General features: G+C 51.1%; 1 protein-coding gene across 12 annotated transcripts; it reads left to right on the forward strand.

Moving 5' to 3' along the window:
• Positions 1–11,616: 11,616 nt before the first annotated feature.
• P2RX5 (purinergic receptor P2X 5) lies at positions 11,617–27,627 on the forward strand. Of its 12 annotated transcripts, none has more exons than XR_007146887.1 (14): positions 11,617–12,161; positions 15,666–15,816; positions 16,466–16,537; positions 16,828–16,903; positions 16,991–17,087; positions 17,364–17,444; positions 17,775–17,913; positions 18,473–18,609; positions 19,065–19,158; positions 19,281–19,346; positions 20,581–20,679; positions 21,322–21,404; positions 22,391–25,208; positions 25,475–27,627. XR_007146887.1 is itself a non-coding variant. In XM_047832947.1 (13 exons), the coding sequence occupies exons 1-13, from the start codon at positions 12,025–12,027 to the stop codon at positions 22,514–22,516; spliced, it is 1,392 nt and encodes a 463-aa protein (XP_047688903.1). In that variant the 5' UTR covers positions 11,617–12,024; the 3' UTR covers positions 22,517–27,627. The 12 variants fall into 12 exon arrangements, 10 of the variants coding, with proteins under 10 accessions (XP_047688903.1, XP_047688902.1, XP_047688905.1 ...); XR_007146886.1 differs by having other exon boundaries at positions 22,391–24,623; positions 24,960–27,627; XM_047832947.1 differs by having other exon boundaries at positions 22,357–27,627.
• Positions 27,628–27,702: the final 75 nt, after the last annotated feature.

Here is a 27,702-nt window from a genome sequence, read left to right on the forward strand (position 1 = left end):
CATATAATTCTTAATATCAGTGTTTCAGATTCCTAAAAGAAAACCTTTGAGGTTTTAATTTAAATGTACAGATTAGGTTGGGGCACCTGGGTGGCTCAGTTGGTTAAGCGTCCGACTTCAGCTCAGGTCACGATCTCGCGGTCCGTCGATTCGAGCCCCGCGTCGGGCTCTGTGCTGACAGCTCAGAGCCTGGAGCCTGTTTCAGATTCTGCGTCTCCCTCTCTCTGACCCTCCCCCGTTCATGCTCTGTCTCTCTCTGTCTCAAAAATAAATAAACGTTAAAAAAAAATTTTTTTTTTAAATAAATAAATGTACAGATTACGTTGAGGAGAACTGCTTTCTTTACGGCATTATTTTCTTACTCAGAAATAAGACATTTCTCCACTCGCTGAGATTTTTGAAAACACCCTGCAGCAAGGTTTTATAATTTCTTTCAGAGATCTTAATTTATGAAGACTTTTATTTCCAGCTGTATTGTTGTTGTTTTTTTTTTAAGTTTATTTTTGAGAGAGAGAGAGAGCGCGCATGTGCACACATGCCAGCAGTGGAGGGGCAGAGAGACAGAGAGAGAGAGAGACAGAGAGAGAGAGAGAGAGAAAATCCCAAGCAGGCTCTGCACTGTCAGCACAGAGCCCGATGTAGGACTTGAATTCCCAACTGTGAGATCAGGACATGAGCCAAGAGTCAGATGCTTAACTGACAGCCACCCAGGCTCCCCTATATTATATTTTTTATTGCTACTGTGAAAAATGTCTTTTTCCCCTGGCTGATTATAGACCTTGTATTTAGAAAATTTGTTCTTTTGAATATCTTATCTGGCCATCTTACTGAACTCTGTTTTTTTTTAAATAGCTTTTTAGTTGATTCTCTTGGATTTTCAAAGGAGAAAATCTTGTCTGGAAATAATGGTGATTTGGGGAACGCCTGGGTGACTCAGTCGGTTAAGTGTCCAACTTTGGCTCAGGTCATGGTCTCGCAGTTTACAAGTTTGAGCCCCACATCAGGCTCTGTGCTGACGTCTCGGAGCCTAGAGCCTGCTTCAGATACTCTGTCCCCCTCTCTCTGTGCCCCTCCTCCACTCATGCGTGTGCTCTCTCTCTCTCTCTCTCAAAAATAAATAAATGTTAAAAAAAAGAAACAATGGTGATGTGGAGTCTTGTATTTGTACTCTTTTTCACCCTTATTTCTTTGACTAGAACTTGTAGAGCTCTGGGAAGTTAACTTTGCCTGATGTTAATGGGATTGCTGTGTGTACCCTCCACTGTCTGCCTCACAGCTTGCCCATGGTCTCACTCCCTGCCACTCTGCCTTTGGCAATTTCTGGGGCTTGGTTGGAGAACCCATCCACTTCTCATGGAGCCTCTTATGTTACCTGTGTGAAATCACTGGCTCTTTAGCGTGATCAGCTTTTCTGCTGATCTGATTCTATCTGCATCACTTTTTCCAGGAATTGCTTCATATTTTTGGTTCCTTTATTGTATCATTCTCTGTTTCCAATGCTACCGTGGACTTCTTCCCTCTTTACATTTCTTGAGTTACTTCAGAGGATTTGTCTTTGAAGGCAAAGAAAGAGGTAAGTTTGCTTAGATATTTTCCTATTGTTGGATCCAGGAGTTATGTCCAAGTTTGCAGTGTTTTAGGTGATTTGCAGCCCTTGGATTTATATTTTTTTAAAAAATTATTATTATGGGGTGCCTGGGTGGCTCAGTCGGTTAAGCGTCCAACTTCGGCTCAGGTCATGATCTCACGGTCCGTGAGTTCGAGCCCCGCATCGGGCTCTGTGCTGACCGCTCAGAGCCTGGAGCCTGTTTCCGATTCTGTGTCTCCCTCTCTCTCTGGCCCTCCCCCGTTCATGCTCTGTCTCTCTCTGTCTCAAAAATAAATAAATGTTAAGAAAAAATTTAAAAATTATTATTACAAATAAGATCCTACTCCCATTATAACAGTCAAACCTTATATTGACCACCTATGAGCTATTGACTGAGCTGTGCTGATCTGATTGGAGTTAAACCAATGCAATTGTAGTCAAGAGACTGTGTAAGGGACCAGTCTGAGAAGGGAAAGGACTATTATAAACAGAGACATGATTAGATTTTATAAATTCATCTGCTATAGCTTGGGCCAAGGCCTTTATTCTAAAAGATGCTTTTCTAGTGCCAGGCATTTTCCATTTCCTGTTCATCCTCTTCTCCCTGAGAACAGGAAGTGCCAAAGCTTGTATAGATACAAGGACAATGGGTTATGGCCGCTGTCTTGACCAGATAAGGACCAAGATGGAGTCAGCTTGACACTAGCATGGGGAAAATGCCCCTTGTGATTTCTCTGTTTTCATTTCCCCCATTAACACCTAGTGAGCACAGATTCAAATAACCTTTTTCTCTTCTGAAAACATCTGAACTTTGGTTGTTGAAGAAGGCATGACATCAAGCAGATGTGAAAACCTTAATCTGGCAAGCTTGTTAGGCCTAATTAAATTTTGAGAAAGGATGCTTCATATGGCAAAGCTCAGCAGTCTTACATTATCTGCATATAGTGAAAGGTCTATGCATATCTTCTGTACCCTTACAAGAAGGGAAATTAGGTATTTTAGGGATATAGGCATTTTGGGGTCTCCTAGCTATAATTAGTAATGGTAAGCCTTGTAATAGTGCCAGAATTTTACCATTACTTTTTTTTTTTTTTAAGATTTTATTTTTAAGAAATCTCTACACCACACGTGGGGCCTGAACTCACAACCACAAGATCAGTAGTTGCATGCTCCACCCACCGACTGAGCCAGCCAGCCACCCCTACCATTATTTTAAGAACAGATTTAGTGGGGCGTCTGGGTGGCTCAGTTGGTTAAGCCTCCTACTTCGGCTCAGGTCATAATCTTGCTGTCTGTGAATTCGAGCCCAACAGCGGGCTCTGTGCTGACAGCTCAGAGCTTGGAGCCTGCTTCGGATTCTGTGTCTCCCTTTCTGTCTGTGCCCCTCCCCTGCTCATGCTCTGTCTCTCTCTGTCTCTCAAAAATAAATAAACCTTAAATTAAAAAAACAAAACAGATTTATTAAATGGAATCAAGGGAAACATTTAATCACTTTAGGAAGAGTAGTTCTAGTATCAGAGGTCAGGAAGTAGCTGGATGCACCTAAATAGGCAATTTCCAACTTCAGTTAACTTGACTTTGATTAGTGGAAGTATATTTTGGAAAGTACATAACTAATAACACTCTCACAGTAAGATCATAGTGAAAAGTGAAAAACTGCCTTTGTCACACCCTGCCCCACCCTGTGGCCCTCCTTAGAAGCTGAGGTGAACTGGTGTGGTGTACATCCTTCCAGGCTTTATCCTGTGCATTTGTAAATATTCACATAAATACGTATATAGTACATAGTTTTGGGGTTTTGTTTTGTTTTCCTTCTTTTTTTTTTTAAATAGCATTATATAAATTTTTTTAATGTTTATTATTGGGAGAGACAGAGCACAAGGGCGCAGGGACAGAGAGGGAGACACAGAATCCAATGCAGGCTCCAGGCTCTGAGCACAGAGCCTGATGTGGGGCTTGAACCATGAACTGTGAGATCGTGACCTGAGGCAAAGTTGGATGCCTAACTGACTGAGCCACCCAGGCGCCCCTGTTTTCTTTTACATAAATAGAACCATATATTTTGCCATTTGTGAGAATTTGTGACCATTTTCAAGGAACCAGTGTCAGAGAAAAAAATGCTGCTGACAAACGTAGGTGGAGTGGATGGGGAGAAGTGACACCTTGGTCTAGTGTGTCTTTGGGGAATTAATAACTGTGCAGAGCTCTTTACGGTTTATTAAGAGACCCTTTCAACTTTTCCAAAAGTGGAATTAAAGACATTTTTGTAATTGCTATAGGATGCCAAATAGCTTTCCAGAAGGACTGAGCCATGTTACGTGGTTATCAGCAGCATGAACATGTCTTGGGATCTCTGAGTCTGTGCTGACAGCTCAGAGCCTGGAAACTGCTTCCGATTCTGTGTCTCCCTCTTTCTTTGCCCCTCACTGGCGCATACTTTGTCTGTCTCTCTCTCTTTTTTAAAAAAATTTTTAAAAAAGTTTACAAAGAACCAATTATATTGAAATACAATAATCAGAATATTGAAAAGTTCTTATGGAGACTCATGTGCTTCTTTTTTAAAGCAACATGTCTAATAACTACCCTTCTTTTATTTATTTTTTAATGTTTATTTTCGAGAGAGAGAAAGAGACAGAGTGCAAGCAGGGAGGAGCAGAGAGAGAGAGGGACACACAGAATCCGAAGCAGGATCTAGGCTCTGAGCTGTCAGCACAGAGCGCGACACGGGGCTCAAACTCCCAAACCGTGAGATCATGACCTGAGCTGATGTCAGACATTTAACTGACTGGGCCACCCAGGCACCTGTTAACTACCCATCTTTTAAAGTAGTGGTGAGCTTAAAATGTATTTTGAGATATCTGCAATAACTGTAATGTGGGAAAATATCTGTAATTTCTATTGGTGTGAAGATACAGATGCTGCTAACATGGCCATGTTTTGTTGCCTACATTCATAATTAAAGGAAATGTTACATTTCAGTTAAAGAGTGGTAAAAAAAAAATGTAACATATAGAGACCTCCTACTTCATATGTTCTGGTGCATTTAATAAACGCAGTGTCCTAGGGGCACCCAGGTGGCTCAGTTGGTAAGTGTCTGACTCTTGATTTTGGCTCAGGTCATGATCTCACAGGTTGTAAGTTCAAGCCCTGCATCAGGTTTTGTGCTGACGACATGAAGCCTGCTTGGGATTCTTTCTCTCCCCGCCTCTCTCTCTCTCTCTCTCTCTCCCCCTCCCCCTCCCCTGCTTGGGCTCTCTGTCTCTCCAAATAAATAAATAAACTTAAAGAAAAAAAAAAAAAGCAGTGTCCTACCCTGGGCTTTGTACTTTTGCAGCTAATCTTAATGATCATTCCAGAGAGTTTTAGCTCTGTTTTCTGAAGGAAGAAACAACCCCACTGGTCTAGTTATAGCAGAGCTGTTGGAACAACAGCAGATTTTTGGATCTCCAAATCGAATGGTTTTTTTCCCACAAAAGCTTCCTGTCAGCTTGGCAAGATGGAGCTGACAGCCCTGGGCGGAGTGGTGGTTTTCAGACTTTGCTGGCACAACAGTTGCAGGTGGCTCAGCTCTTCAGGTTCCTTGGCCTTGCCCACTAAGGGCTGTGATGCTCTGGCCCAGCTCGGGCCTGAAAAAATCTGCTTTTTTGGCAAGCCCTCCAGATGATTTTCATGCAAGGGTCACCCCCTGGGAGATGCTAATTATGAGATCAAATGTGTTCATCTGATTACACTTCTGTCAACGGATAGGCCTTAGCACAGACTTGGAGCCTTGGTGACCTAGAAGTTGCTTCAGGAGACAAATTTAACAATGCTCTGGCAGAATTATCTCTGAAATCTTCTATGAATATGCACAGGCTTAGTCACTCTGTCCTCAGACGCTTCAAATATGCCGGCTAATGGCCAGAGGCATGGTGATCAGGAATCAGTCCATCCTCCCTCCCTCCGTTTCTTCCTTTCTTCCTTTCTGTCCCCCTCCCCCATCTCTTTTTCTACAAGCCTCCATGACCACCTACTCGATGAAGGCCCCGTGGTACAAAGTAAGGTAAATCCCTTTCCTGCACTCATAGTCCTATATGACAGATATGTATCCAATGGTAACCGCCTAAATCGTACAGATCTTGTCCTTTGGGTATTTAGGGAAGGAGAGGGGGTCCTGGAAGCCTTCATGAAGGAGACAGACCCCTGTAAGGTGAGCCTTGAAGCCATGGAGGACTGAGGGGAGACCAGCCATGGCAAAGGCACAGAGGTTGGAAAATGACAGATGTGGTAAAGCATGTGAGCCAATTCGGCTGAAGCTGAGTGTGCATGATGTGGCGTGTGAGCTGGAAAGGCAGGCGGGGACAGTAAGTACGATCAAGAATCACCTAAGGGGGGCGCCTGGGTGGCTTGGTCGGTTAAGCGTCGGACTTCGGCTCAGGTCATGATCTCACCGTCCGTGAATTCGAGCCCCGCGTCGGGCTCTGCTGACAGCTCAGAGCCTGGAGCCTGTTTCAGATTCTGTGTCTCCCTCTCTCTCTGCCCCTCCCCTGTTCATGCTCTGTCTCTCTCTGTCTCAAAAATAAATAACCGTTAAAAAAAAAAATTAAAAAAAAAAAAAGAATCACCTAAGGAAGAATTGTGTACAGGAACTACGTGAAGCACAACTACTCACGGTGTATTTTTCATACGAGGATTTCCTGCACGTTCTCATTTCATTACTACCTCAGTTATGTGAACTGGAGGGTGGAGGGGAGTGGAAGGGATGGCTGTGAGGAATTTCGCGAAGGTTATGGGAGAAAGCAGTGCAGGGAGCAGGAGGAAGGAAAAGATGAGATTGCCCTAAGGCACACCTTGTGAGAGATGTCGCTACTCTGAGGGTTTGGTTGACTTGAGTGAATCTTTAGCCTTTTTAGTGCTCGGCAGACCATCACTTGACTCTGCCCTTTTTAAGTACTTGATATCTCCGTAGAGTTTTTCCCCAGGTTGCATTTTGAGAACTAAGTAATGAATAACAACCCATCAATTAAGATGGGTCACACAAGCCACTGATGGACTCAGAAATGCTTCCCACAGAGAGGAGCCACCTTTTCCTGTTGACTGTACTGAAATGGCATTAATAATGCATCTGCTATTTCTTAAATGGACCAGTAATGTCTATTAATGGAATGTGTTTATCATAGAAGGACTATCGGAGGAAAAGAAAAGCTAAAGGACAAATTACTTTGCAAGGTCTTTTATTGTGAAACCCTTCCCACACCCACTCTTATTGTGAAAACTTTCCCGGTCTTGTCCCTTCTGGGCCATCCAGGATACTCAGGACTCAGAAGGAAACCCAGGTCTGCCGATGGCCCTCTAAGGCCTTATGTTGTGGTGACCTCCTCTTGTGCCCCAGCACAGACTCAAATCTACCTCTAGGCCTTGCATGAACCCTCCTCTCTTAGGGGTGGGAAATAGAAACACATTCGCTGTGTGTAAGTAATATCTGAACCTCTGCTGCAAGAACCATATTATTATATGGAATTTGTGGTTTTTAAATTTCTTTTTGTCTTCCTTTAATGTTTTGGAGAACAGTTTTTGTTGGCCTCCTTGGGCTAAAGGGAAAGCTTTAGTACCTAGGGGAATTTCCACCCTTGCTAGGGCTATAGGGAAAAGTATGTCTTCTGAGGCCACAGGGTGACCAAGTGCTACCTCCAAGCCTCTGATGGAAACACAGTGATGCTATTGTCTACTCCTATGGAGCCACCCACCTGCAGGCAGAGTGGTTTCCCTCTTGGAAGCTCCTCATCTCCTAGAGATTGGGAGTTTTTCTTGATTAAAGGGGTGATTTCTGGGGCACCTGGGTTGGCTCAATCGGCTAAGCGTTTGACTTCGGCTCAGGTCATGCTCTCACAGTTCGTGAGTTCGATCCTCACGTCAGGCTCTGCACTGTGAGTTTGAGCCCTACGTTGGGCTCTGTGCTGACAGCATGGAGCCTGCTTCAGATTCTGTGGCCCCCTCTCTCTTTGCCTCTCCCCTGCTCATGCTCTGTCTCATTCTCTCTCTCTCAAAGATACTAAACATTTGAAAAAAAGATTATAAAGGGGTGATGTCCTTATAATTCTCCTGCCTTCAGGGCCCACTCTATTGCACCATACCCCCTCCCTTATGATCTACAAAATTCGTGGGAGAAAGAAGAGAGAAAGGTATAGAGAAAAGGTTGGAGTCAGAATCACGAGGGTCTGTTTCCCCTTAAATAAAGAGTCCAGCACATTTCTTTGGGGGAGACATGTGAGGGCTCTGTCTGTGTCAACTTCAACATTTGAGGATCCATCATGTTTTTAACTAGAAATTATCCCAAGACCCGGAGGAGACCAAGATGGCCAAGATGTTCTGTGTGGGGGTCCAAACCACACAGAACAATAAGCTTAAAATGTTGGCAAGTCTTAGGAGCAAGTGAGATGATATAAAAAGAAAAAAAAAAAGGCCCTTTAGAAATTCATTTTCCAAAAAAAAAAAAAAAAGAAAAGAAAGAAATTCATCTTATAATTCCCTATCACTTTACTGCTGGTGCCTTAACTCTTTCAGCTGGACAAAGTCTTGTGAACCAGATGAGAATGGTTCACTCACTGCCAACACTCATTATAATGAAGCATCATGTAGACGTCTTTGGGAGAGGGGAGGGAAGGGATGTGGTGGTGAGCCAGGGAGGGGTTTTCACTACTTTGAAGACAGGCCATTCACCCCTGACCCCTGACCCAGGAAGTGAAGTTTCAAGGCACGCGGTCAGTTCTTGGCATGCCAGAATGCGCTCCACCCCCCGCAGCAGTGGTAGCTCCTGCAGAAGGTGCCCATTCTCTTGACGGACCCCTCACTCCAATATGGCATCATAAGAGAATCCATTGCCCTCTGCGGAGCTCTATACTTCTGGGCCTTGGCAGTGGCTTCCCTCCACAGCAGCAGGGCAAACGTGTGAGCTACATATTGACGGTCATTCAGAGGAAGCCACAGTTCCAGAGGGCTGAGCCCTGAGTGGATGGCTGGGAGACCTAGGACTAATTTTAGCTTTTTAGGTGACCTGGGACCTTGTTCCATCGAATGTGTAATGGGATTGACAGCTACCTCTCTGGCTGGGTTCACAGAATGAGTCAAGTGAATTGATGTGGAAACTGTAAAGCACTGTGCTCATGGTGACAAATGGAGATGACCGCTGGTGTTGGAGAGCCAGGTCACCTGGATTCAAATTCTGGCTCAGATGCTTATTCGTAGACTCATCTAGCCTCTTAGGGAAAAATAAAGATAATGATTGTACCAACCACATAGGTGGTTAGGGTGGTGATGATTAAGTGAGCCCACACACATAGTGCATTTAGAAGAGTGCTCGGCAAGTAGTGAGTGCTAAGACATCTGGTGATGGTGACGATACTGGAGCAGGGTGCCTTGGGGCTTGTAAGATGAGATAGGGTTAGGTAGAAGCTGGAAAAACTATCAATCAAAAGCAGTAGGCAATTTTCTTTCAAGTGGGGAATTCATCTTGGATCTGGAAACATCCCTGACTTAGAATTTGAATGATGGAGATGTAAAGTGCATAGGCCCCTTCTCCCGCCTTGGGTATATTGGGTGTTTGGCTGAACTGGTGGGAGTGGTGAGCTGGCCTCCCCCATATGGAGGTAGATTGCAGATACTTGGGTTTGCAGATTTCTAGAAGCATTTTTCACAGTGTTGACACCCTGAGCCCCAGGAAGAAATATATTCCATATCACATGGACACACTCATACTAAAAACAAAAGTTTCATGAAAACTATACCTACCCTACACTGGTATTTTCGCTCTCATTTTTGCTTTTGCTCTTGAACTCTTCAACTCTTGAAATGTCTCTCTCTCTCTCTTTTTGAATGTGCTTGGTTGTAACCCTGTAAATTGATACCATGACCCACTGATGGGTCTGGATCTAGCAGTCTTAAGGAGCTGCGCCATAAGGGAATCCACAGGAAGGGTCTGGCCCGGCCTCAAGAGTGGCCCTTTCCCCTTCAGTCTTCCCTCATGTGGTCCCTAAAGCTTTAGGATAGTTGTGTCAGAAACCGCAGCCTGGTCTTGGCTGAGTCATGGGGTGGTTCGAGAGGGGCTGCCCACACTGGTGGGCGAATAAGTGCAGAGACCCTTCTCTAGAAGGGTCTAGAGTGGCAGTTATATGAGCCACAGAGGGCAGGGAGCCTTGCATTTCAGCCTCTGCCGCAGCACACAGTAGGTACTCGGTAAAGCGAGAACAGGGGAGAGTGCACGGGACTGGAGCTAGTGCTAGGCTGTGCCCTATGACCTGGGGCCTCAGTGATCCAACCTGCAAAATGAAGGCCGTGGCCTCTAGGATCTCTCAGGAGAACACGCAGGCCATGCCACAAAGCCTGGAACTCCCTTTGTTGCGGGGAGAGACCCAGTGGGGCACATCCTATACGCGGCTTGTGCAAGGGTGAGGGAGCTCTGTGGGGGTGATGCTTTCCAGCCTCGAACTCTTCAGGCCAGATCTTGAGGTCTTGAAAGGCCTCCTCGTGGGCTCAGGTTAATGGGAATCTTCACAGATGTGGTGTCACTCCATTGAGGCTGCCTCTCCCCTGAGTACTGGAGATCCATGTGAGAGGAGGGCTGAGGAAGAGGCCTGTAGGAGAGTGGAAGGGAGGTCTGGTGACAATTCCCAAGCCTCCCCCCCAGGATGACATCAGCTTCTAAAATCCTTAGTCATGACTGGGACAGGGTGGCAGCTCCAAATTTCCTCCCTATTTAAAAAAACCAGGCCTGATTTTGTTCACTCACTCAACATATATATATATTGAACTAATATATGGCAGATACAGCAGTAGGCATACGATACAAAGATGTCAAAGGCAAGGTCCCCATCCTCCAGGAGCTTTCTGGCCTTAGTGGGGGACACAGTCAATAAGTAAGCAAGGTCCTATCCAAGAATGACAAGTGCTTTCAGGGAATAAGAAGGGGTAATAATGGAACAGAAAGTGACTGGGGTGGGGAACCTAGGAAGGCGGGGCAGAGAGAGAGAGGGAGACATAGAACCCCAAGCAGGTCTCGTGCTTGGGTCAACACAGAGCCCTACGTGGGGCTCCATCTCACGAACGTCAAGATCATGACCTGAGCCCAAATCAAGAGTCAGATGCTTAACCCACTGAGCCACCAGGCGCCCCTGTAGTTTTTACTTTTAGAGGCACATTTGGTGAGCTTTCGGGATCCTTTCAACTCCTGCAGCCTGTGGTTCAGGGAAGGGAACTTTTCACAGGTATATGAAAGGCCAGGGTAGATAGAGGAGCCAAACTGTTTCTGGTCAGGTGGCAGGATGTAGAAAGTGAGTGGGTGTACTGTGTTAGCTCAAGGCAGGGGGTGGGGGGGGGGCACACATAGCTCACCCAGGGGCCTGCCTCTCCGTGGCTGTCGTAGCTTCTAAAACTGATCTCGGACATGCCCTCCTTCATCCCAGGGCTCACACCCTCTCATTTCATTTCACCTGTTGTGAAGAGGGGTGCAGGGTTAGCACCCTAGACTAGGCCCATCTCTTGCTTTGGGGACCTTTCAAACAGTTGGTCTGAACACCCCCCTGGCGTATTTTATGATCCTAGGTCTTGGTTGCCTGCATCTCCACACCCCCACCCCATCCGTCTGTCCTAGGTGTGGTGGGGAGTTCTTCATGCTGTGGGCGCTGGCTGGGGCCTGCTTGCCAACTGACCCCCTGGGAACGTGGGGTTTTAAAAGAGAGGCAGCTGCCGCAGTAGGAACACCCACTTAAACACAGAGGACACAGGAGCCGTGGGTCGGGCCTGTCTTCAGTGTTTTCAGCCTGAGTGGTGAGAATCAAGGTTCCCCAGAGAGCAGGAAAAATCAAGAAACCTGGTGTGTTTGCCTCCAACTTTTTTTCAACCCCTCCTCACTTCCTGCGCTGTTGGTCCCTCCTCCCCTGGCCTCAGTTTCCCTATCTATTCCATCTATTCAACGCCCCCTGGGATTTCTTTGGGAGTAGAGAAAGGTGGGTTTGAAAAGCAGCCCTGCCTACTCTCCTCTCCTCGCCCCTGCAGCGCCGGATTTCCTGCGCCGCACGTGCGGTCCTGCGCCTCAGAAGTGCCCTCGCCGGCCGGTGGCCCGGCAGATGGTCGGGGTGTCGCCGTCAGCAGAGGAGGAAGAGGGCGAGGTGGCAGCAAGGTCGCGGCCCGGCGCCGCCCCCGTCCCCATTCCCACCCCCACCCCCACCCCACCCCCACCCCCCGGGCCCCGGCCGCGGCTTCCGCAGCCTCGCCCGCAGCGGCCGGTGCCCCCGCGCGCTCCTCGCCCTGCACGCCCGGCCGGCGACCCCGCTGCTTGGAGTCGCGCCCTCGGGAGCCGCAGTGCCGAGCCTCCTAGGACCCGCGGGGAGCAGCGGCGAGAGGCGACTCCCATGCGCCACCCGAGCGGAGGCCCGGGCCGCAGGCGCAGGTGAGGCAGCGCCATGGGGCAGGCGGGCTGCAAGGGGCTCTCCCAGTCGCTGTTGGACTACAAGACCGAGAAATATGTCATCGCCAAGAACAAGAAGGTGGGCCTGCTCTACCGGCTGCTGCAGGTCTCCATCCTGACCTACCTGGTGGTGTGAGTTCTCCGGGGGCTGTCGGGGGGTGGGGGAGGCGCGGGGCCGCGGCTGCCCCCTCCAGGGACCTGGGACCTGGACGAGCGTTCCTCGGGCTCAGCCAGGGGCTCTTAGGTCTAAGGGTGGCAGGTAAGGAGAGAGCCCTCTTTCCCCACCGGCTCTGGAGGTGATGAGATGTGGGCAGGGAAATCTGTGTTCCTTCATTTACCAGCCTCTCCGTGGGCAGCTCCTTCCTCTGGGCCGGGGCCCTGGGGTCGGGGCCACTCGAAAGGGGCAAAGACGCAGGGGCCTGGCTCCAGCTGTCTCTCTGGGAGCCTCCCTGGTCTCTTTGGTGCAGGCCCAGGCACCGGGTGGGTTATTTATAATCACTGAGCTCAGTGGCAAGCTCCTGGCCGGGACAACTCAGCAGCCTGGTATGTCCCAGCACTCCCTTCTGGTCAACTCAGCACACCCCAGTCGGGCGGCCTCTCTGGTGTCCCGCTGGGGGTCCTGCCCTGAGGCCCTCTACCGGGCACCCAGCCGGACCTTCTGCCTCTACCTTTCCCCCCTCCCACCTGGCGGGAGCTGGCACCATGGGCAGAGGGGGCAGCTCCTTGGAGTTGCTCGGCCAGGCACTGTTCAGTACCCTCGCCCCCAAGGAGGGAGGGAACAGGTGGAGGGAGGAAATGACACCAGATGTCTGGGAGGCTGGTGTGCCTCTTTTGCTGCTTCAGTAAATGCTGTTGAGTCCCTACTATTTCCTGACGGGGAGGAACAGATGCTCCTCCTGGGAGCGCCACCCTGACCTCACTAGGAGGCCAAGTGCCCCCACTGCCCCAACTGCCCGTGGAGCTTCATCCCTAAGGCACCCGCATGCCTCTCACCTGAGGGCCTTTGGACATGCTGTTCCTCAGCCACATGCGGCTTTACGCCTCTCCTTGGTTAGCGCCCGCTCATGCTTCAGACCCACATTCTCGAATAACTCTGATGCATTCCACAGGGATCGTTTGCTTAATGCCTGACTCCCGTCCATTCTGGAGACACTATGAAGGCAGGCAGGGCCTGGCATCACCTAACTGCTAGGAAGTAGGTGTGAAATGAATGAATGAATGAGTGAATGAGTGTTGTTCCCTGAGAATTTGCTCAATGTTTCTGTCCAGGCTGGGCCCAGTTTGTGCCTACTAATGTTGGCTCACTGTCCCGGCCCTCTCAGGGTTCCTTGGAGACAAGGAGAATCTAGGGCTTAGGACATAGCAGGTCTGCCTCCAGAGATGAAGAGGGTGGGCACATTTTGGTTGGCACCTGCTATGCAAAGAACCCTTACTGGCATCATGGGAGGTGAAGGCCATCCCCCATCACTCCTGCATGACCTCAGGCAGGCAGCTTCCTGCCCTCTCCTGGCCTCCCAACTTTCCCAAGCGGTCAAGCTGTATAGTCTCTAACCTTAACAGTCACGTCACCAGTAAGTTGATGAGTTGTATTTATTGAGCTCTTCCCTGGCCTGGCACTCACTGTGCTAAGCAATTTACATGTGCCATCTCATGGAAAAAACCAATTTTTTTTTGATATTTTGAAATAATTTTAGACTTACAGAAAGGTTACAAGAGTAGCATAAACTTTTTGAAACGTCCTTCACCTAGATTGCTCAGATGTTAACATTTTACTACGTTTGTGTTGTCCTTTTCCCTTTTTCTCTCCACACACGTGATGTGTGTGTATATATGCAATTTTTTCTGTTTAAGAGTAAGTTGCAGACATTATGCCCCTTTACCACTAAATACTTTGGTGTGTATTTCTTAAAACCAAGGAATTCTCTTATTTAATTAACCAAGTACAGCTATGGAAATTAGATAATTAACATTGAATCAATATTATTTTCTAACCTACAGACCTTTTGTAAATGGTTCCAATAATTACCTTTATTTATTTTTTATTAAAAAATTGTTTTTATCAAGTTTATTTTTGAGAGAGAGAGAGCGAGAGAGAGAGAGAGAGAGAGCATGAATGGGGGAGGGGCAGAGAGAGAGGGAGACACATAATCCCAAGCAGGCTCCAGGCTCCAAGCTGTCAGCACAGACCTGACACAGGGCTTGAACTCACAGACCGCGAGATCATGACCTGAGCTGAAGTTGGATGCTCAACCGACTGAGCCACCCAGGCACCCCTAATAATTACCTTTAATAGAAAAAAAAAAAATCTGAAATCCTGCCTTGCATTCATTTGTCTTATCTCCTTAGTCTCCTTTAATCTGTAATTGTACCTGAGACTGTCTTTGTATTTCATGACACTGATGTTTTTTGTAGAGTGCAGGATTTTTATTTTATTACAGTTTTTAAATTGAAGTAAAATTCACATAGTATGTAACGCACCGTTTCAAGCATTTAAAATTATCCGATTCAGTGGCTTTTAGAATACTCACCATGTTTACAACTATCACCGCTATCTTATTTCACAACCTGTCCATCACCCCAGGAGAAAACCCGTAACTAACTGCTAGCAGTGGGTTGGCATTCTCCCTTACTTCACTTAACAGAATGTTTCCAAGGTTTACCTATGCTGTCGCGTATATCAGTCATTCATTCCTTTTATGGCTGAACACGATCCCACTGTACAGATAAACCGCGTTTTGTTTCTCTGTTCTTCTGTGTGGACAGACATTTGGGTTGTTTCTCCCTTTTGGCTGTCACAGACAACATTGCCGAGACCATTCATGTGCAAGTTTTTGTGTGCATGTGGGTTTCCAGTTCTCTGGGGTGTATATTTTGGAGTGAAGCTGCGAGGACAGATCATTACCTTCTGAGGAACGGTCAGACTTTGCCACAGCAGCTGTACCGTGGCAAGTACCCGTTTCTCTGCAGCCTCACCAACACTCGTTATTTTCCTTCTTTTAACTGGGTTATTTGTGTTTTTTATTGCTGAGTTGTAAGAGTTCTTTATATGGTCTGGGTACCAGACCCTGACGAGCTATCTGATTCACAAATATTTCTCCCCTTCTGTGGGTTATCTTTTCATTTGCTCAACAGTGTCCTTTGAGGCACAAAAGTTTTTAATTTTGATGAAGTTCCGCTCATCTATTTTTCTTTTATTGCATGTGTTTTGGGTGTCAAAGAGTATAGGATTTTGTACTCTTTTGTAGAATGCCCCAGGTTGGATTTGTCTGAGGTGTCCTCATGATTAGTTTCAGGTTATGCCCCATTTCCTTTAACTGTCCTCACACCCCTGGAGGGAGGCACTGTTGTCCCTGTGCTGACCCCCGGAGTTCATCAGCCCTCCCGAGGTCACATCACCAGCGCAGGGGTGAGCGGGCTGGCAGAGCCTGGGCCAGCTTCAAGGCCTTAGCCCCTGAGGGCAGCCATCTTCCTGCTCTCAGGGTTGCTTGTCGCCTCTGCTGCTTGCAGGACCGGGTCTCAGGCAGCAGTGGCGTCGTGGCCCCTGCCCAGGAGCTGGGGAAAGGTGAATACCCCGGGGAAAACTCCCAGAGGGCAGCAGTGACGCTGATGCCCACCTGCCGGGCCCTCTTCCCACAGGTGGGTGTTCCTGGTGAAGAAGGGTTACCAAGACACCGACACCTCCCTGCAGAGCAGTATCATCACGAAAGTCAAGGGCGTGACCTTCACCAACACCTCTGAGCTCGGAGAGCGACTTTGGGATGTTGCGGACTATGTCATCCCACCCCAGGTCTGAGCCCCACCCAGCACTGGGACCTCCGCTAGTAGGGCTTGGCTCGGGGTGGGTCACATAGGAAGCTGATGAGGTACCCAGGGACTTCATCGATTTTCTCCCTTGGCCCGGGACAGCTGCCAGGGTTTGCAGATGGAGACCCTGCACAGATCCTTCCCCCAACACCAACCCCTTGTCCTCCTTGACTGCACCTATGGGACCGCTCCCTTCCCAACAAACCCTGAGCCTGTAGAGACCAAATGGGGCCCCAAGGAGTTCCAGATCAGTGTGAGTCAGGTGGCCTGGCACAGAGAACTGCTCCCGTACATTAGCTGCTGCCCTTGGGAATGGCTCCCTGGCCTATTCACAACTGGCCCGGGCCAGGGCCTTGGCCACCCTGTCAGTACCTCTTCTCCCAGATCTGGGCTTAGATCCCAGGGGCTGAGGTCAGAATAGGGATCCGTGGATGGGGCCAGTTTGGGGTTGTGGGCCTGAAAGGGAGCTATCAAAGGACATCTACTCAAGGACTTCAGAGTCAGTGGGCAAATGGGTGGGATCCACTGATTTTGTGGCCCCGTTGTCCTCAACACCCCCTGCCAGGAATCCTGGGAAGGAGGGTCCCCGAGAGGGTAAGAGGATGTCCCTCAACCCCTCTCTGGCTTCTCAGGGAGAGAACGTCTTCTTTGTCGTCACCAACTTGATCGTGACCCCCAACCAGCAGCAGAAAACCTGTGCTGAGGTTTGATTTGGTGCAGAAAGCTGGGGGTGGGGGGGGGGTGAGCCTCCATCAGTGGTTGGGGTCTACCCTTCTCCTGACGTAGGGGTTTCTGCCCCCTTCCAATGCCTGGAGGATATGTACACTGGAGCACAGACCTGCATCGCTTGGGGGGAGAGAAGCAGGTTTCCCAGGGTGTGTGTGGCCCCACTCAGGGGAGGAACCCCCGTCCCAGCTCCTGGGGTGGGACCTTGGTTCTGAACTGGAGCCCCTGCAGGGGAACGCCCAGCCAGGTGCCCCTTCTCTTCCGGCAGAGTGAAAGCATTCCGGATGCCTTGTGTTACAGAGACAGTGACTGCCCTCCTGGGGAGCCCGTTGTGGCTGGAAATGGTGAGGCCTGGAATGGCGGGGTTGGGAGCAAAGCGGGGGGATTGGAGCCAGGAGGCTTATAGCATTGTTCCCGTCCCAATCTTGCAGGAGTGCGGACTGGCCACTGCCTTCGGGTGGGGAACATGCAAAGGGGCACCTGCGAGATCTTCGCCTGGTGCCCAGTGGAGACAAAGTCCAGGCCAGCGTGAGTGGCTATGGCCTCGGGACCCTGAAGAGCTACCTGGGCAGTGAGCGGGTCTCAGCCTGATGGTGGAGACATGTGTACTCTGAGATCCTCTTTCTGAGGACGCCCCACAAAGGCCTGAGGATCACCCCTACATGAACAAATTGGTGGTCCTTGGCAAAGGCTCCAGGGGACCCAGGGAGCAGGCAGGCTTCAGTCGTGCCACAGGCCTCGGGGGATGTACAGAGGAAGCAGGGCCAGGGCCTCCTGGACAGACTGTCCTGGCTTGATTTGCAGGAAGCCACTCCTGGGCAAGGCTGAAGACTTCACCATTTACATAAAGAACTTCATCCGTTTCCCCAAATTCAACTTCTCCAAGTATGTGGGACTTGGTTCCCGGGGATCTAGGGCCTGCCTCCTTGTTCACTGTGCGAGGCCCGTGTGCATGGGCGTGTGCGACATCTGCATGTGAACGAACCACTGGGTGATGCTGGGGCACGCCTCCCCTCTGCTGTGGGAGGGGCGTTCTGTCCTTGAATGGAGGAGGGTGCTGAGGAGGAGTAGTCAGGACTTGAGTAGGGGCTGAAGTCGGGGACTCAGCCTGGGCCAGGTAAAGGCCCTGGGACTCCTGCGTCAGTCAGGCTGTGTCTGGCCCGGGAACAGCCAGTCTTGGCTTCATTTCACTGTCTGTTCGTGGCCTCCATCCAGGACCAATGTGCTGGACACCAAAGACAAGGCTTTCCTGAAGTCCTGTCACTTTGGCCCCGAGAACCCCTACTGCCCCATCTTCCGACTGGGGTCTGTGGTCAGCTGGACGGGGAGCAACTTCCAGGAGATAGCCCTGCAGGTGGGTAGCATGCACTCAGGGAGCCCTGCCTGGGGGCTCGCGGGCCCAAGAGCTCTGGGCCTGGGCCCAAGAAGAGGGTGGTGAGGAGGGGGACGCCTGGGGTCGAGTGGTAGTGCAGAGTCCCCTGCCACAGGGACTCACTGTCTTCAGGATTAGCTCTGACGCACAGCCTGTCAGAACCCAGGCACTCAGTGAAACGCACAGCGAGCACCTGCTGTTTGGTTCGCAGTCCTTGGGGGCATCAGTTGAAACTGAGCCCGAAGGAGCCCCACTGGTGCGTCCGGCTGTCATGTAAGGTGCTGGCTCCAGTAGTTCCCTTCTCCTTGGAAGCATGAAACAGGGGACTTGGGGGGTGGGGGCTGCCAGCAAAGTGCTTTTCTCAGCCTCTCCAAAGGGACCTGGAGCTTCTGCCTTCCTCCTGGGAGGATGCTCCGGCGGGGCTGACCCGTGGCCTGAGCACTTTCCCCATCTTGTCCAGCTCTCGGTGAAGAGCCGGTCTGTGACTTCTGCCCATCTCCACAAAGTTCTGTGCACTAATTCTTGTCTCTTCTTCATCAAGGGTGGTGTGATAGGAATTCAGATTGAATGGGATTGTGATCTTGATAAAGCTCCTTCTGAATGCAACCCTCGCTATTCTTTTAGCCGTCTGGACAACAAATTTTCAGAAAACTCAATCTCCTCTGGGTACAACTTCAGGTAACTGGGGCTAGACTTGCTGTCTTGTGACCCTGGCCACATTTTGTCCTTTTCTGGGTGCCAGCACTATGACACCCCTTACTGGGGGGAGGTTGTCAGAATGGGAGGTATAGGGAGAAGGAGCTGAGGAGAGGTGAGGGGTGCCAGCTGGGAGCATCACTGGGAGAGGAGAGAAGTTCCTGTCACCCTGTGGGTTCGCCAGGAAGCCGAGGCTTAGCTTCTTAGCTCAGTCACTTCCATCAGTGCTGTAGTGGCCCTGGGTTGGCCCAGTGTGTCGTGGGAAAGCCCTTGCCTCTTGGGGGATGTCTGTAAGGATTTCAAAGATCTGGATGAGTCTTTACCATAACGTTAGCAAGAGGGTCTCCAACCTCCCCGGGGGTGCTCATAAATCTCCAAAGCGGCCTGGTATGTGTTGCCAAGCACAGAAGGTCTCCCCTGGGCCATGTCTCCCCTAGGTTTGCCAAATATTACCGAGATGGAGCTGGAGTGGAGTTCCGCACCCTCATGAAGGCCTATGGGATCCGCTTTGATGTGATGGTGAATGGCAAGGTGTGTGGGTGTATCTCCCATCCTGAGGCTGGGCAGGTCTGGAGTGGGGCATGTTGGGAGTACCTAGGAATCTTGCTGTCCGCCCTTCCTTGTTCACCCTGCTGTGTTTCTCTGTGCTACAGGCAGGGAAGTTCAACATCATCCCCACAATCATCAACATTGGCTCTGGGGTGGCGCTCATGGGTGCTGTGAGTACCTCCTTCCCCTCACCTTCACCCTCTGAGCACTGGCCGGGGAGGGGGACACTGCTCCAGCGGTGCTGTCCTTATGCCTCAGAAAGAATAAGAACGGGCGAGGTCAGTGGGATGCGGGTAAAGAGGGCTTTCTGGGACTTGAAACCTGCCAACAGCCCCAGGTGGCAGTGACTGACTGACTTTCTCTTTCCAGAGCCAGAGAGGTATCTGCCTGGAGCTCTGGAGCTGGGGGCGGGGCTGGGGTTCTCTGGGATCCTGGGTCAACCCTGAACTTCTAAGCTTCATCTCCACTGCTGCTAAAAAGAAGCAGGATCCAGCTATATGCAGGGCTGCTCAGCTGTGGCCCTACTGCTTATGCTCTTCTGTGTGGGGCCACCCTGTGTGCTGTGAGATGATTAACAGCATCGCACTACCTCCCCGCTAGATGCCCACAGTGCTTTCTCTCCCCCTTGTGAAAGCCAGAAATGTCTCCAGAAATTGCCACATGTCCCCCGGGGAACAAAATCACCCCCGGTTGGAAATCCGGGGGCTAAAAAGATGAGCATCAAGGGAGTCAGGCTGTGGTCCTTCCTCAGATCTGTCCAGCTGGGCCCAGAGGGACGCACAGGAGAGGAAATAGTTACTGGAGGGTGGGCAACACTTTCCCCCGAATCTCTTGTCATGCCCCTTTTTTCTTCTGGAAGTTTTTTTTAAAGACATGGGAGCTGTCCGTGGGTGGCCCCTGCCCATCCTGGCAAGCTCCTTGCCAGGGTTTCCGGCAGCCTCATCCTCTTGGCCCTACTGGAGGCCTCTGGCAGGACCTAGGATGGACTTTTTATTGAGGCCAGGAAAACCGTGTAACAGTATCAACAAGTCAGGGGATTCAGCAAGGCTGTTCTCCTGAGAGGTGGTGGGTGACAGTGAGCCCCAAAGGATTCCATTGTTAGGGAATCCTGTGTTTGCTTATGTAACTTTCTTAGAGAGGGGCCACTGTCAGCCATTACTTTCTTATAATGTGGGTAAATCGGAACACGAGCGCATGGGGTACATACCTGTGAAATCAAGGTAATGGGAAAGGTGGTGGCGGAGGCTGGGTTGGGTGGAGTGTTCTCTGTGGAAGGAGGAGTTGATAAATAACATTTGGGGCATCTGGGCAGGGGCGGGGGAAGAGTTGTGCAGTGCCCTGAGTCAGAGGCCCAGGTCTCCCTTGGCCCACCCCCCCTGCTTCATCCCTTCCTCTTTCTGGTAGGAAACACCCCCACCCCTCCGGGCTGCGGCTGGAGTGGCCCTCTGGTGGACGAGACGGGCGTGTGCACCATGCGCTCTGGTCCGAAGCCCCTGTGAACAGGTGTGGGTGGGTTCCCCTGAGTTAGCTCCGTCCTCAACCTCATCCTGTCGTTCGCCCCATCCCTGACCACCCCTGTCATTCTTGTTCTTCAGGTCCTCTCCAGCCCGTCTCTCACACTGACTACCAGAAAGAACGTTAGAAATTTCTAGAATGCCACAGTTCTGTGTCTGCCCCTATTCAAGGCCTCCCCCTGAGGGATTAAGACCAAGGCCTCAAAGGCATTATAAGAAAATTTTCAGGCTGGTCCCCATGTCCCCATCCCCATCTCCAGAAGTGTCTCTTGCTTTTGCAACACGGGCCCTCTGGGATTTCCTTTGCTCCCTCTGCAATGCCTGTGCTCAGTAGACATTTGTTGAAGACATGATTGGACGGGGTCAGGGCAACGCGGGGGTGCCTGGCCTGATAGAGCAGATGGAGTCCATCTGCTAACTCCGGGCTAACTTTGGCTGTACCACGGACAAACTTTGTGGCCTTGGACAAAGGTGCCTCTTTCTGAGCCCAGTTTCCTATCTATTGATTGGAGATAATGGTGCTCTTTAGGGGTTGTTGTAGGGTCCGACGGAAGGTACTGTGTGTCAAATGGCAGGGTGCTTTCTGGAAACCTAGGATTCTGAGTCAGGAACCCTAACTCTTTTGCTGCAGGGGGCTTTCTTCTGTGACTTGGTACTTATCTACTTAATCAAGAAGAGCCACTTTTACCGAGACAAGAAGTACGAGGAAGTGAGGTCAGTTATGCTTCTTCCCCTGCAGCCTGGGGGGACCTTTGTGGGGGCCCCCTTGATCAGAGCTCCCCTCCCTGGCCTAGAAACTTTACCCTGGTTGGATGGTAATGCTTGGTGTGTGACGGCAGGGCCATTGGGAGCTCCCCTGGAAGGGCCGCGGAAGGTGGAATGTTCTGAGAACATGCTTTACAGAGCTGGATTCTGCCTCAGAGCAGCTGGCAGAAGAAAAGGCCTCCAGAGGCCATGGGCAGGGGACCTGGTTTCCAGGCCTGACTCTGCCGCTATCTGCCATGTGACTTCAGACAAGTCCTCGGACAAGCGGCCTCCTTGGGCCTCAGTTTCTCTCTCTGTGAGCGTGCTAGCACTTATGTTTTAGGATTCTTGGACTTGGTAGTCCTGGTTGGCTGGGGTTGAGGGAAGCTGGAGTGGTAACGGAAGAAAACGATAGATTTCTTGTTTTTTCCTGTGGGGGCCATTTCCAGGCTCTCTCGGGCCCTGAGCATGGTGGTGTGTATGCGTGTATTCATAGCAGCAGAACATAGTATGAGTGGGAAACCCTGATGTCTGTGGGCAGACTGGAAGGGGAAAGGGGCTCTGACCCAGCCATTCTGGAGGAGCTGGGATCAGAATGGGCAATTGCAGATGGTGGGCTCCAGATGGGCACCTGGGCACTCCCTCCACCCCACCGCAGCCTGGGACAGCAGGTGGAGGGTCAGCCCGCATCACTTGCCTGGACTGAACCCAGCCCTGATGCAGGCTGAGCCCTCAGCCCTGACCCTGGTCGCAGACGGAGCCCTCATTGCCCATGCCTCCTGGCTGAGCTGCTGGAGGAAGAGGGGTGCCCCCCACAGGGCGAGGGGCTCTACAGGGCCTGCCCCACGCCCCCACCCCGCCAGTCTGGGGAAGGTGGGCTGGGCTCTGCAGGCCAGGGTTAACTGGGTCCTGTCCTGCCCAGCGTCCTACGGGTCCTGGCTGAGTCCTCGCAACAGGACGGGACCCCAGAGGCAGAGGAGGCGGCGGCGGGGCCTGGGTTGGCCGAGCAGCCGGAGGCACAGCACGGAGGTGGCAGCCAGAAGGAGAATGGCTGCCCGCCAGGTGAAGGGCTGCTGGGCTGAGGACCCGAGAACGAGCCTTGCAGAGACGGCCTGGCCCTCTCCTCTCCTCCCTGCTCCAGGGTGACCTGGACACAAGGCAGGACATCCGGGACGCAGGAGCACCCACCCAAGCTGGACTTTGTGGGGGACAGGGGTGCTTTAGCTCCTTTGTGATCCCCATTATTTCCTCAACACCCCTAAGTTACCACAAAGCAGTCTGCTTGCCGTGCTATGCCAGAATTAAGACAAGAGTACGATGTCATTTCCTCAGGCTTCCTCTGCCTGGCACCTCTCTGAGCTCTTTGTATGAACCCATTTCAGCAACTTAATGAGGTGGACACTCACAGTCCCTGTTCTAATGAGGAAACCGAGGCAAGAAAGGTTGTGGCTTGCTCAAGTCACACAGCTAATAAATGGCAGAGCTGGGATTTGAACCTAGTCAGTATGTCTCTAGAATCCAGTTCTTCTCCATGATACTTTTCTGCCTTATGAAGCCCCCCATTCCCCTACTCCTCATCAGATGCCTTCCAGAAATTCTGGAGCTGCCCTCGCCTTAGGAGGGTGGTGGTATGTTGACAGGTGGGCCTGCAGGCTGCCCTTCCCTGGGGAGCCTGGCCATATCTGCAGATGCGACCTCAGCCTGGTGCAGGAGGCAGCCCTGGGCTGGGTCAGGAGGCTGGCCTTAGGCCTCTCCTTCTGCCTGTGTGTCCTTGAGCAGGTACGTGGCCCGTTTTGGGCCTGTAAACGCCCTTTATTTCCCCAACTGGGGGCTGCACACAGAGGATCCTCTTGCTCAGTCAGGCTGGGCTGCTAACTCTCCTTTTGTAAACCATATCCATTTACTGGCCCGGACCGGGGGACTTTCCTCTGGTTCCCAGCTTTCATTCTTTGTTGACTCAGGGACTGGCAGCTTCCAGTGGGGAGCTGGGCCTGTGCAGGGCAGGAGTGAGAAATGGACTGGGAAGGAGAGGCAGGCAAAGGAGGGAGAGAAGTGAGGAAGACAGAGACGGGGCTGTGGCATGGAGGCAGGGAGGCTGGGGTCCTAGCAGCAGCTCCCAATGTGCTCCCTGAGCTCCTCAGCCTGTGAGAGGGAAGAATGACCACCCCGCTGGTGTTGGCTGTGGGACCAGCCTTGCCTATTGCTGTGGGAGGCCCGGGTGCCCTCAGGGTGCCACCACAGGGCAGCTGCTCATTGCTGGTACAGCTCCGGAGGCCCCGGTCCGAGCACCAAATGGACCTGGGCTGTGGCCAGGGACTCCGCCAGTCTGCCCGTCTCTGAGAACTCTCTGTCTGCAGTGCCACCAGCGAGGGGCTGCCGCGGGTGGAGTCTGCCCTTAGGGAGGCTTGCCCTCTTCACAGGGTCCCCAGTTGTCCTCTGTGTGCCCCCTACTCCCCCCACACAGGTCTGGCCACCCGGGGAATGGAAAGGTGAATGTGGAGCAGCTACAGAACCTGCAGACAGCGGAGGCATAGCCAGAGGTGTTCGCTGAGAGCAGATTTGGTGAAGATGTTGCGGCAGAACCGCCTGCAGCTCTGAACTGAAAACTCTTTGTGTTTGCGTGGGACAGGTGTTTCCGGTCACAGCCATCTCTTCTGCACCTTGGGATCTTACTACAAGCTTTTCGTTGTGTGTCAGGGGAGGGAAGCCTCCTAGTGGCCAGTGTGGCTCGGATCTAGAAGAGGAGGACTTGGAGAGGGAAGCGGGGAAGGCCAGGGGCCTGAGTGGTACTCGAGTGTTTTCATTTTTCCGAGAACTCCGTTCATTCATTCATTCACACAGTGAATGCTATGTGCTGTGGGCTGTGCCCTATCCAAGAGATCCTTAAATGAGATGCTGACCTGGCCCCCGGGTGCGGGGAGCACACGTGTAATTCCTTCCAGAGCCAACAGACGTCACATCCCGGCTCAGCCACTCTGGCCTTCCTCCAGCCTCTAGCTGAGACTTTCACAAATCCCTGTTGAGAATGATGGCTCCTCAGAGAAAGACTTTGGCCGGCATCCAAGGGGACGTTTGGCCTTGCCCTCAGGGATAAAATAATAGGTGGCCAAGGAAGCAACCAGGGAAGGACTGGGCCTGGAAAGAGGCAGCTAGCCCTTGAGGGGAGAGGCAGCCTCTGAGGGTTTCCAGGTAAGGTGGGGAAGGGGAGGCAGGGAGGCTTCTGCTCCAGTCCTCCTGCCTAGCCTCAGGAAGCTCTGGGCATAGTGTCTCCCCCAAACGGGAGACCAGCTGCCTGGGTTGTTTCTCCCTTGCGGTTCTGTGGGGCTGAGTGTCCCTACCCGGCTTCCCTCGCTTTCTCCTCATAGGCGGGGTCTGAAGGGCTAAGGAGATAAGAATAGGTGGAGCTCACTTGGCAGGTGGAAGCAGTTGTTAACAGGGAGGCCCTCGCCCCTCACCCCAGCCTCTCTCCCTACCCTCCTCCTTCCCAGCCCCACACTGCTGAACTATGCTGCTTCCCCCATTTAGTGGCTGCAGAGCCTCGCTACTCACTCAGAGGTGTGGCCTGTGGACCAGCAGCAACAGCATCACCTAGGAGCTTGTTGGAACGGCAGTCTCTGCCCCCTCCGTCGTCCTCCGAAATCAGAATCTGTGTTTCAACAAGACTTCGGGTGATTTGTACGAACGTTCACGTGTGAGAGCACTGGTTAAGGAGATACGCAGCGCCTGGTTCTGAGGGAGGAGAAGGCCAGCTTTGGCAGCCGCTGCGGATTTCAGGTCAGACTTACACACATTCTACTTTGAGAGCAAGAGGATTCCACCCCACCCCCACCCCCGGGAAGGTGACATTATGCTCAATGCATTTAAAGTAAAATATTTTGACTAGATAATACTTATATGATTCAAAAACCAAACAAAAGGTACAAAAGAATAGACAGTGAAAAGCCTGCCTCCCACCCCTGTTCCCCAAGGCGACGTTACTGATGCCAAGAGGCTCTACTGTTTTGCTGAGAATCTGCTTGGTTGCTTGTGCCCTCTCTCAGGAAATGAACTTTTCCTGATGGCTGCAACGTCCCATCAAGTCTCCTCTGTCAGGAAGGGACACGATGGAATACAGTGAAGTACCGGGCTAGCTCCCTTCTCCCTCTCCCACCGTCTGAGGAGTCCTCGTGTAAACCCAAGGGGAGAGACCTATAGCTCATCACTAACTGTTGTCTGGTCTGCTCGGTAGCAAAGGCCTGTGGGGCTGCCTGTGGCTCAGCAAGCTCCATGGTTGGTTTGCACAGCTCCCCGGATGCTAAGGAGTGTCCTCTTTGGAAGTGCTCTCTCTGGGCCTCCCTCAGGCCAGAAGGCTTTGGTTCTCCTCTGCACACAGAGGAGGCGGGAAGCATCCTTCCACCGACCGGGGCCTTTGGAGAGGGACAGAGGGGCTTGCCAAAGGCTTTGCCACTGGAGCAGGGCATGGTCCCCGAAAAAGGAAGCTTGCTCCTTCTGGAGCAAGTGGCTCCTTCACTCTGGAGTGGTAACCTGTCAACAACCCACCTGCTCTCTGAATAGAAAGTGAAAAATCTGGGTGATCTACTATGGTGTTTCACTTCCTCACTAAAGCAAACCCTAGGATTTGATATACTTTTACATTTGGGAGGAAGCAGAAAGGGCAGGGGTCATGACTGCTTAGGGGTTGGTCTGGTTTCTTTTAGCCTGTTTTTGGAATTGCTTTGCGGCAGCCATATAACCTGGGGGAAATTGTACTATTCGTTTTACACTGGAATGAAAATGTCTCCCTACGGTTTTCATTCAGTTGGTAAATATTTATTGAGTACCTGTTGTCAGGTGATGGACTAAGTCTGGTAACAGTTGTGAGAAACACAGAAACTGTCCCTGCCCAGGTGCTTACAGTCTAGGAGGTGAGCCTTAATCAGTGGTCACACATAGAATCACAGACTGAATTTTCAGTGGGGTAGCCAGAGGTTTCCCCTAGGACGTGACATATAAGCCTAAATCTGAAAGCAGTCTAGTTGATGGGGGAAGCATTCCAGGTAAGGGAACCACATGTGTAAAATAAATGCTTTGACATGAGGAGTAACTGAGGAGCTGGATGGAGATAGTGTGACTGAAGCTGGTTTTATGAGGCTTTCTTTCCATCAACTCTCTTTAATCTTAAGGGCTGCCCCATTAAACTTCACTGCCACAGAGGACCTAACCTAATGGTTTCAAGTCCAGCCAAGCTTTCCAGGTGGCCTCCCCTACATGTCATGGGTCTCGTGCTCAGAAAAGCCAGTGACCCCATTACAGCTTCTGGATAGTGTTGCACACTGCCAGTTTCCTTGCTTTTGCACAGCTCCCCACTACCCCCTCTTTCTTTGCATAATCTTGGTGCATGAATGGGAGGTTCATAAATCTTACAGAAACTGGCTTTGAAATGGCAAGTGAAGTGGGAACTCGAGCTCTGTTTGGGAGAGTCCCTTTCTCTCAGGACACCAGTTGCCTCACCAAGTAGATGAGCACGCCAGCCTCTACAGAGCTCCTGTCCGTGCTGACATTACAGGATCACCTGAACCGTCGCCTATGCTTACATTCAGGCCGTGGCCTAAAGCCATCTACCTAGTAGTTTCCTAATGATTAATTCCATGCCTTGGGAGTGCCATGATGCTGGCTAACGGGATTTGAAAACTGGGTGCTACCAACGTGCCATCAAGAGGACAAGCCATGAAAGAGCTAAGTGCCCTCTACTCCTGATGCAGGGGTCACCAGGACTGACCAGTCATGGCTGCCTTTTTGCCACCATCCCATCAGCTCTTTCTCCGTGGCTTGCTGCCCTACTGGGGGACCAGTTGTAAAGGGGGAACATGACTTCCTCCAGGTGTCTAAGCACCCCAGCTGTGGACGACAGTGCCCTGCAGAGTCCCTAAATCACCCCACTTGGAATGGCATCTTGCATGTCCGGAAAAGGGCTCCACCTGGTTGCTACCCACTCCCCTCCACCCAAATGACACTTTGCTCAGAGCATACTCTCCAGTGGACCCAAGAGCACTGTCTCCAAAAGGCACACCTTTCTCCCAGCTCTTTGTTTCCCCTTAGGCCAGTGCACAGAATTAAAGGAGGAAAGATGGCAGCCAATATCTGAGACCTGCCCCATAAATGTATTCTGATATTTTTATTTGGTTATAAAACAATAAAAAGTTTTAACTGTAAACATGTCTTGATTTTTTTTTCCCTTCAAGTCTTAGTCACCCCGTGTTTTAGAGGAAAATGTAAGGAGAAAGTGAGC

Source organism: Prionailurus viverrinus, chromosome E1 (assembly GCF_022837055.1).
Source record: "Prionailurus viverrinus isolate Anna chromosome E1, UM_Priviv_1.0, whole genome shotgun sequence".
Classification (NCBI taxonomy): Eukaryota; Metazoa; Chordata; class Mammalia; order Carnivora; family Felidae; genus Prionailurus; species Prionailurus viverrinus.

What these genes read in the sequence shown, in the direction of transcription:
- P2RX5 (XM_047832942.1), top strand. Translation starts at nt 12,025, where the DNA reads ATGGGGCAGGCGGGCTGCAAGGGGCTCTCCCAGTCGCTGTTGGACTAC. An exon ending in GAGACAAAGTCCAGGCCAGC is followed by an intron (nt 17,088 to 17,363) that starts GTGAGTGGCTAT and finishes CTTGATTTGCAG; the next exon opens with GAAGCCACTCCTGGGCAAGG. An exon ending in ATGTGATGGTGAATGGCAAG is followed by an intron (nt 19,159 to 19,280) that starts GTGTGTGGGTGT and finishes TCTGTGCTACAG; the next exon opens with GCAGGGAAGTTCAACATCAT.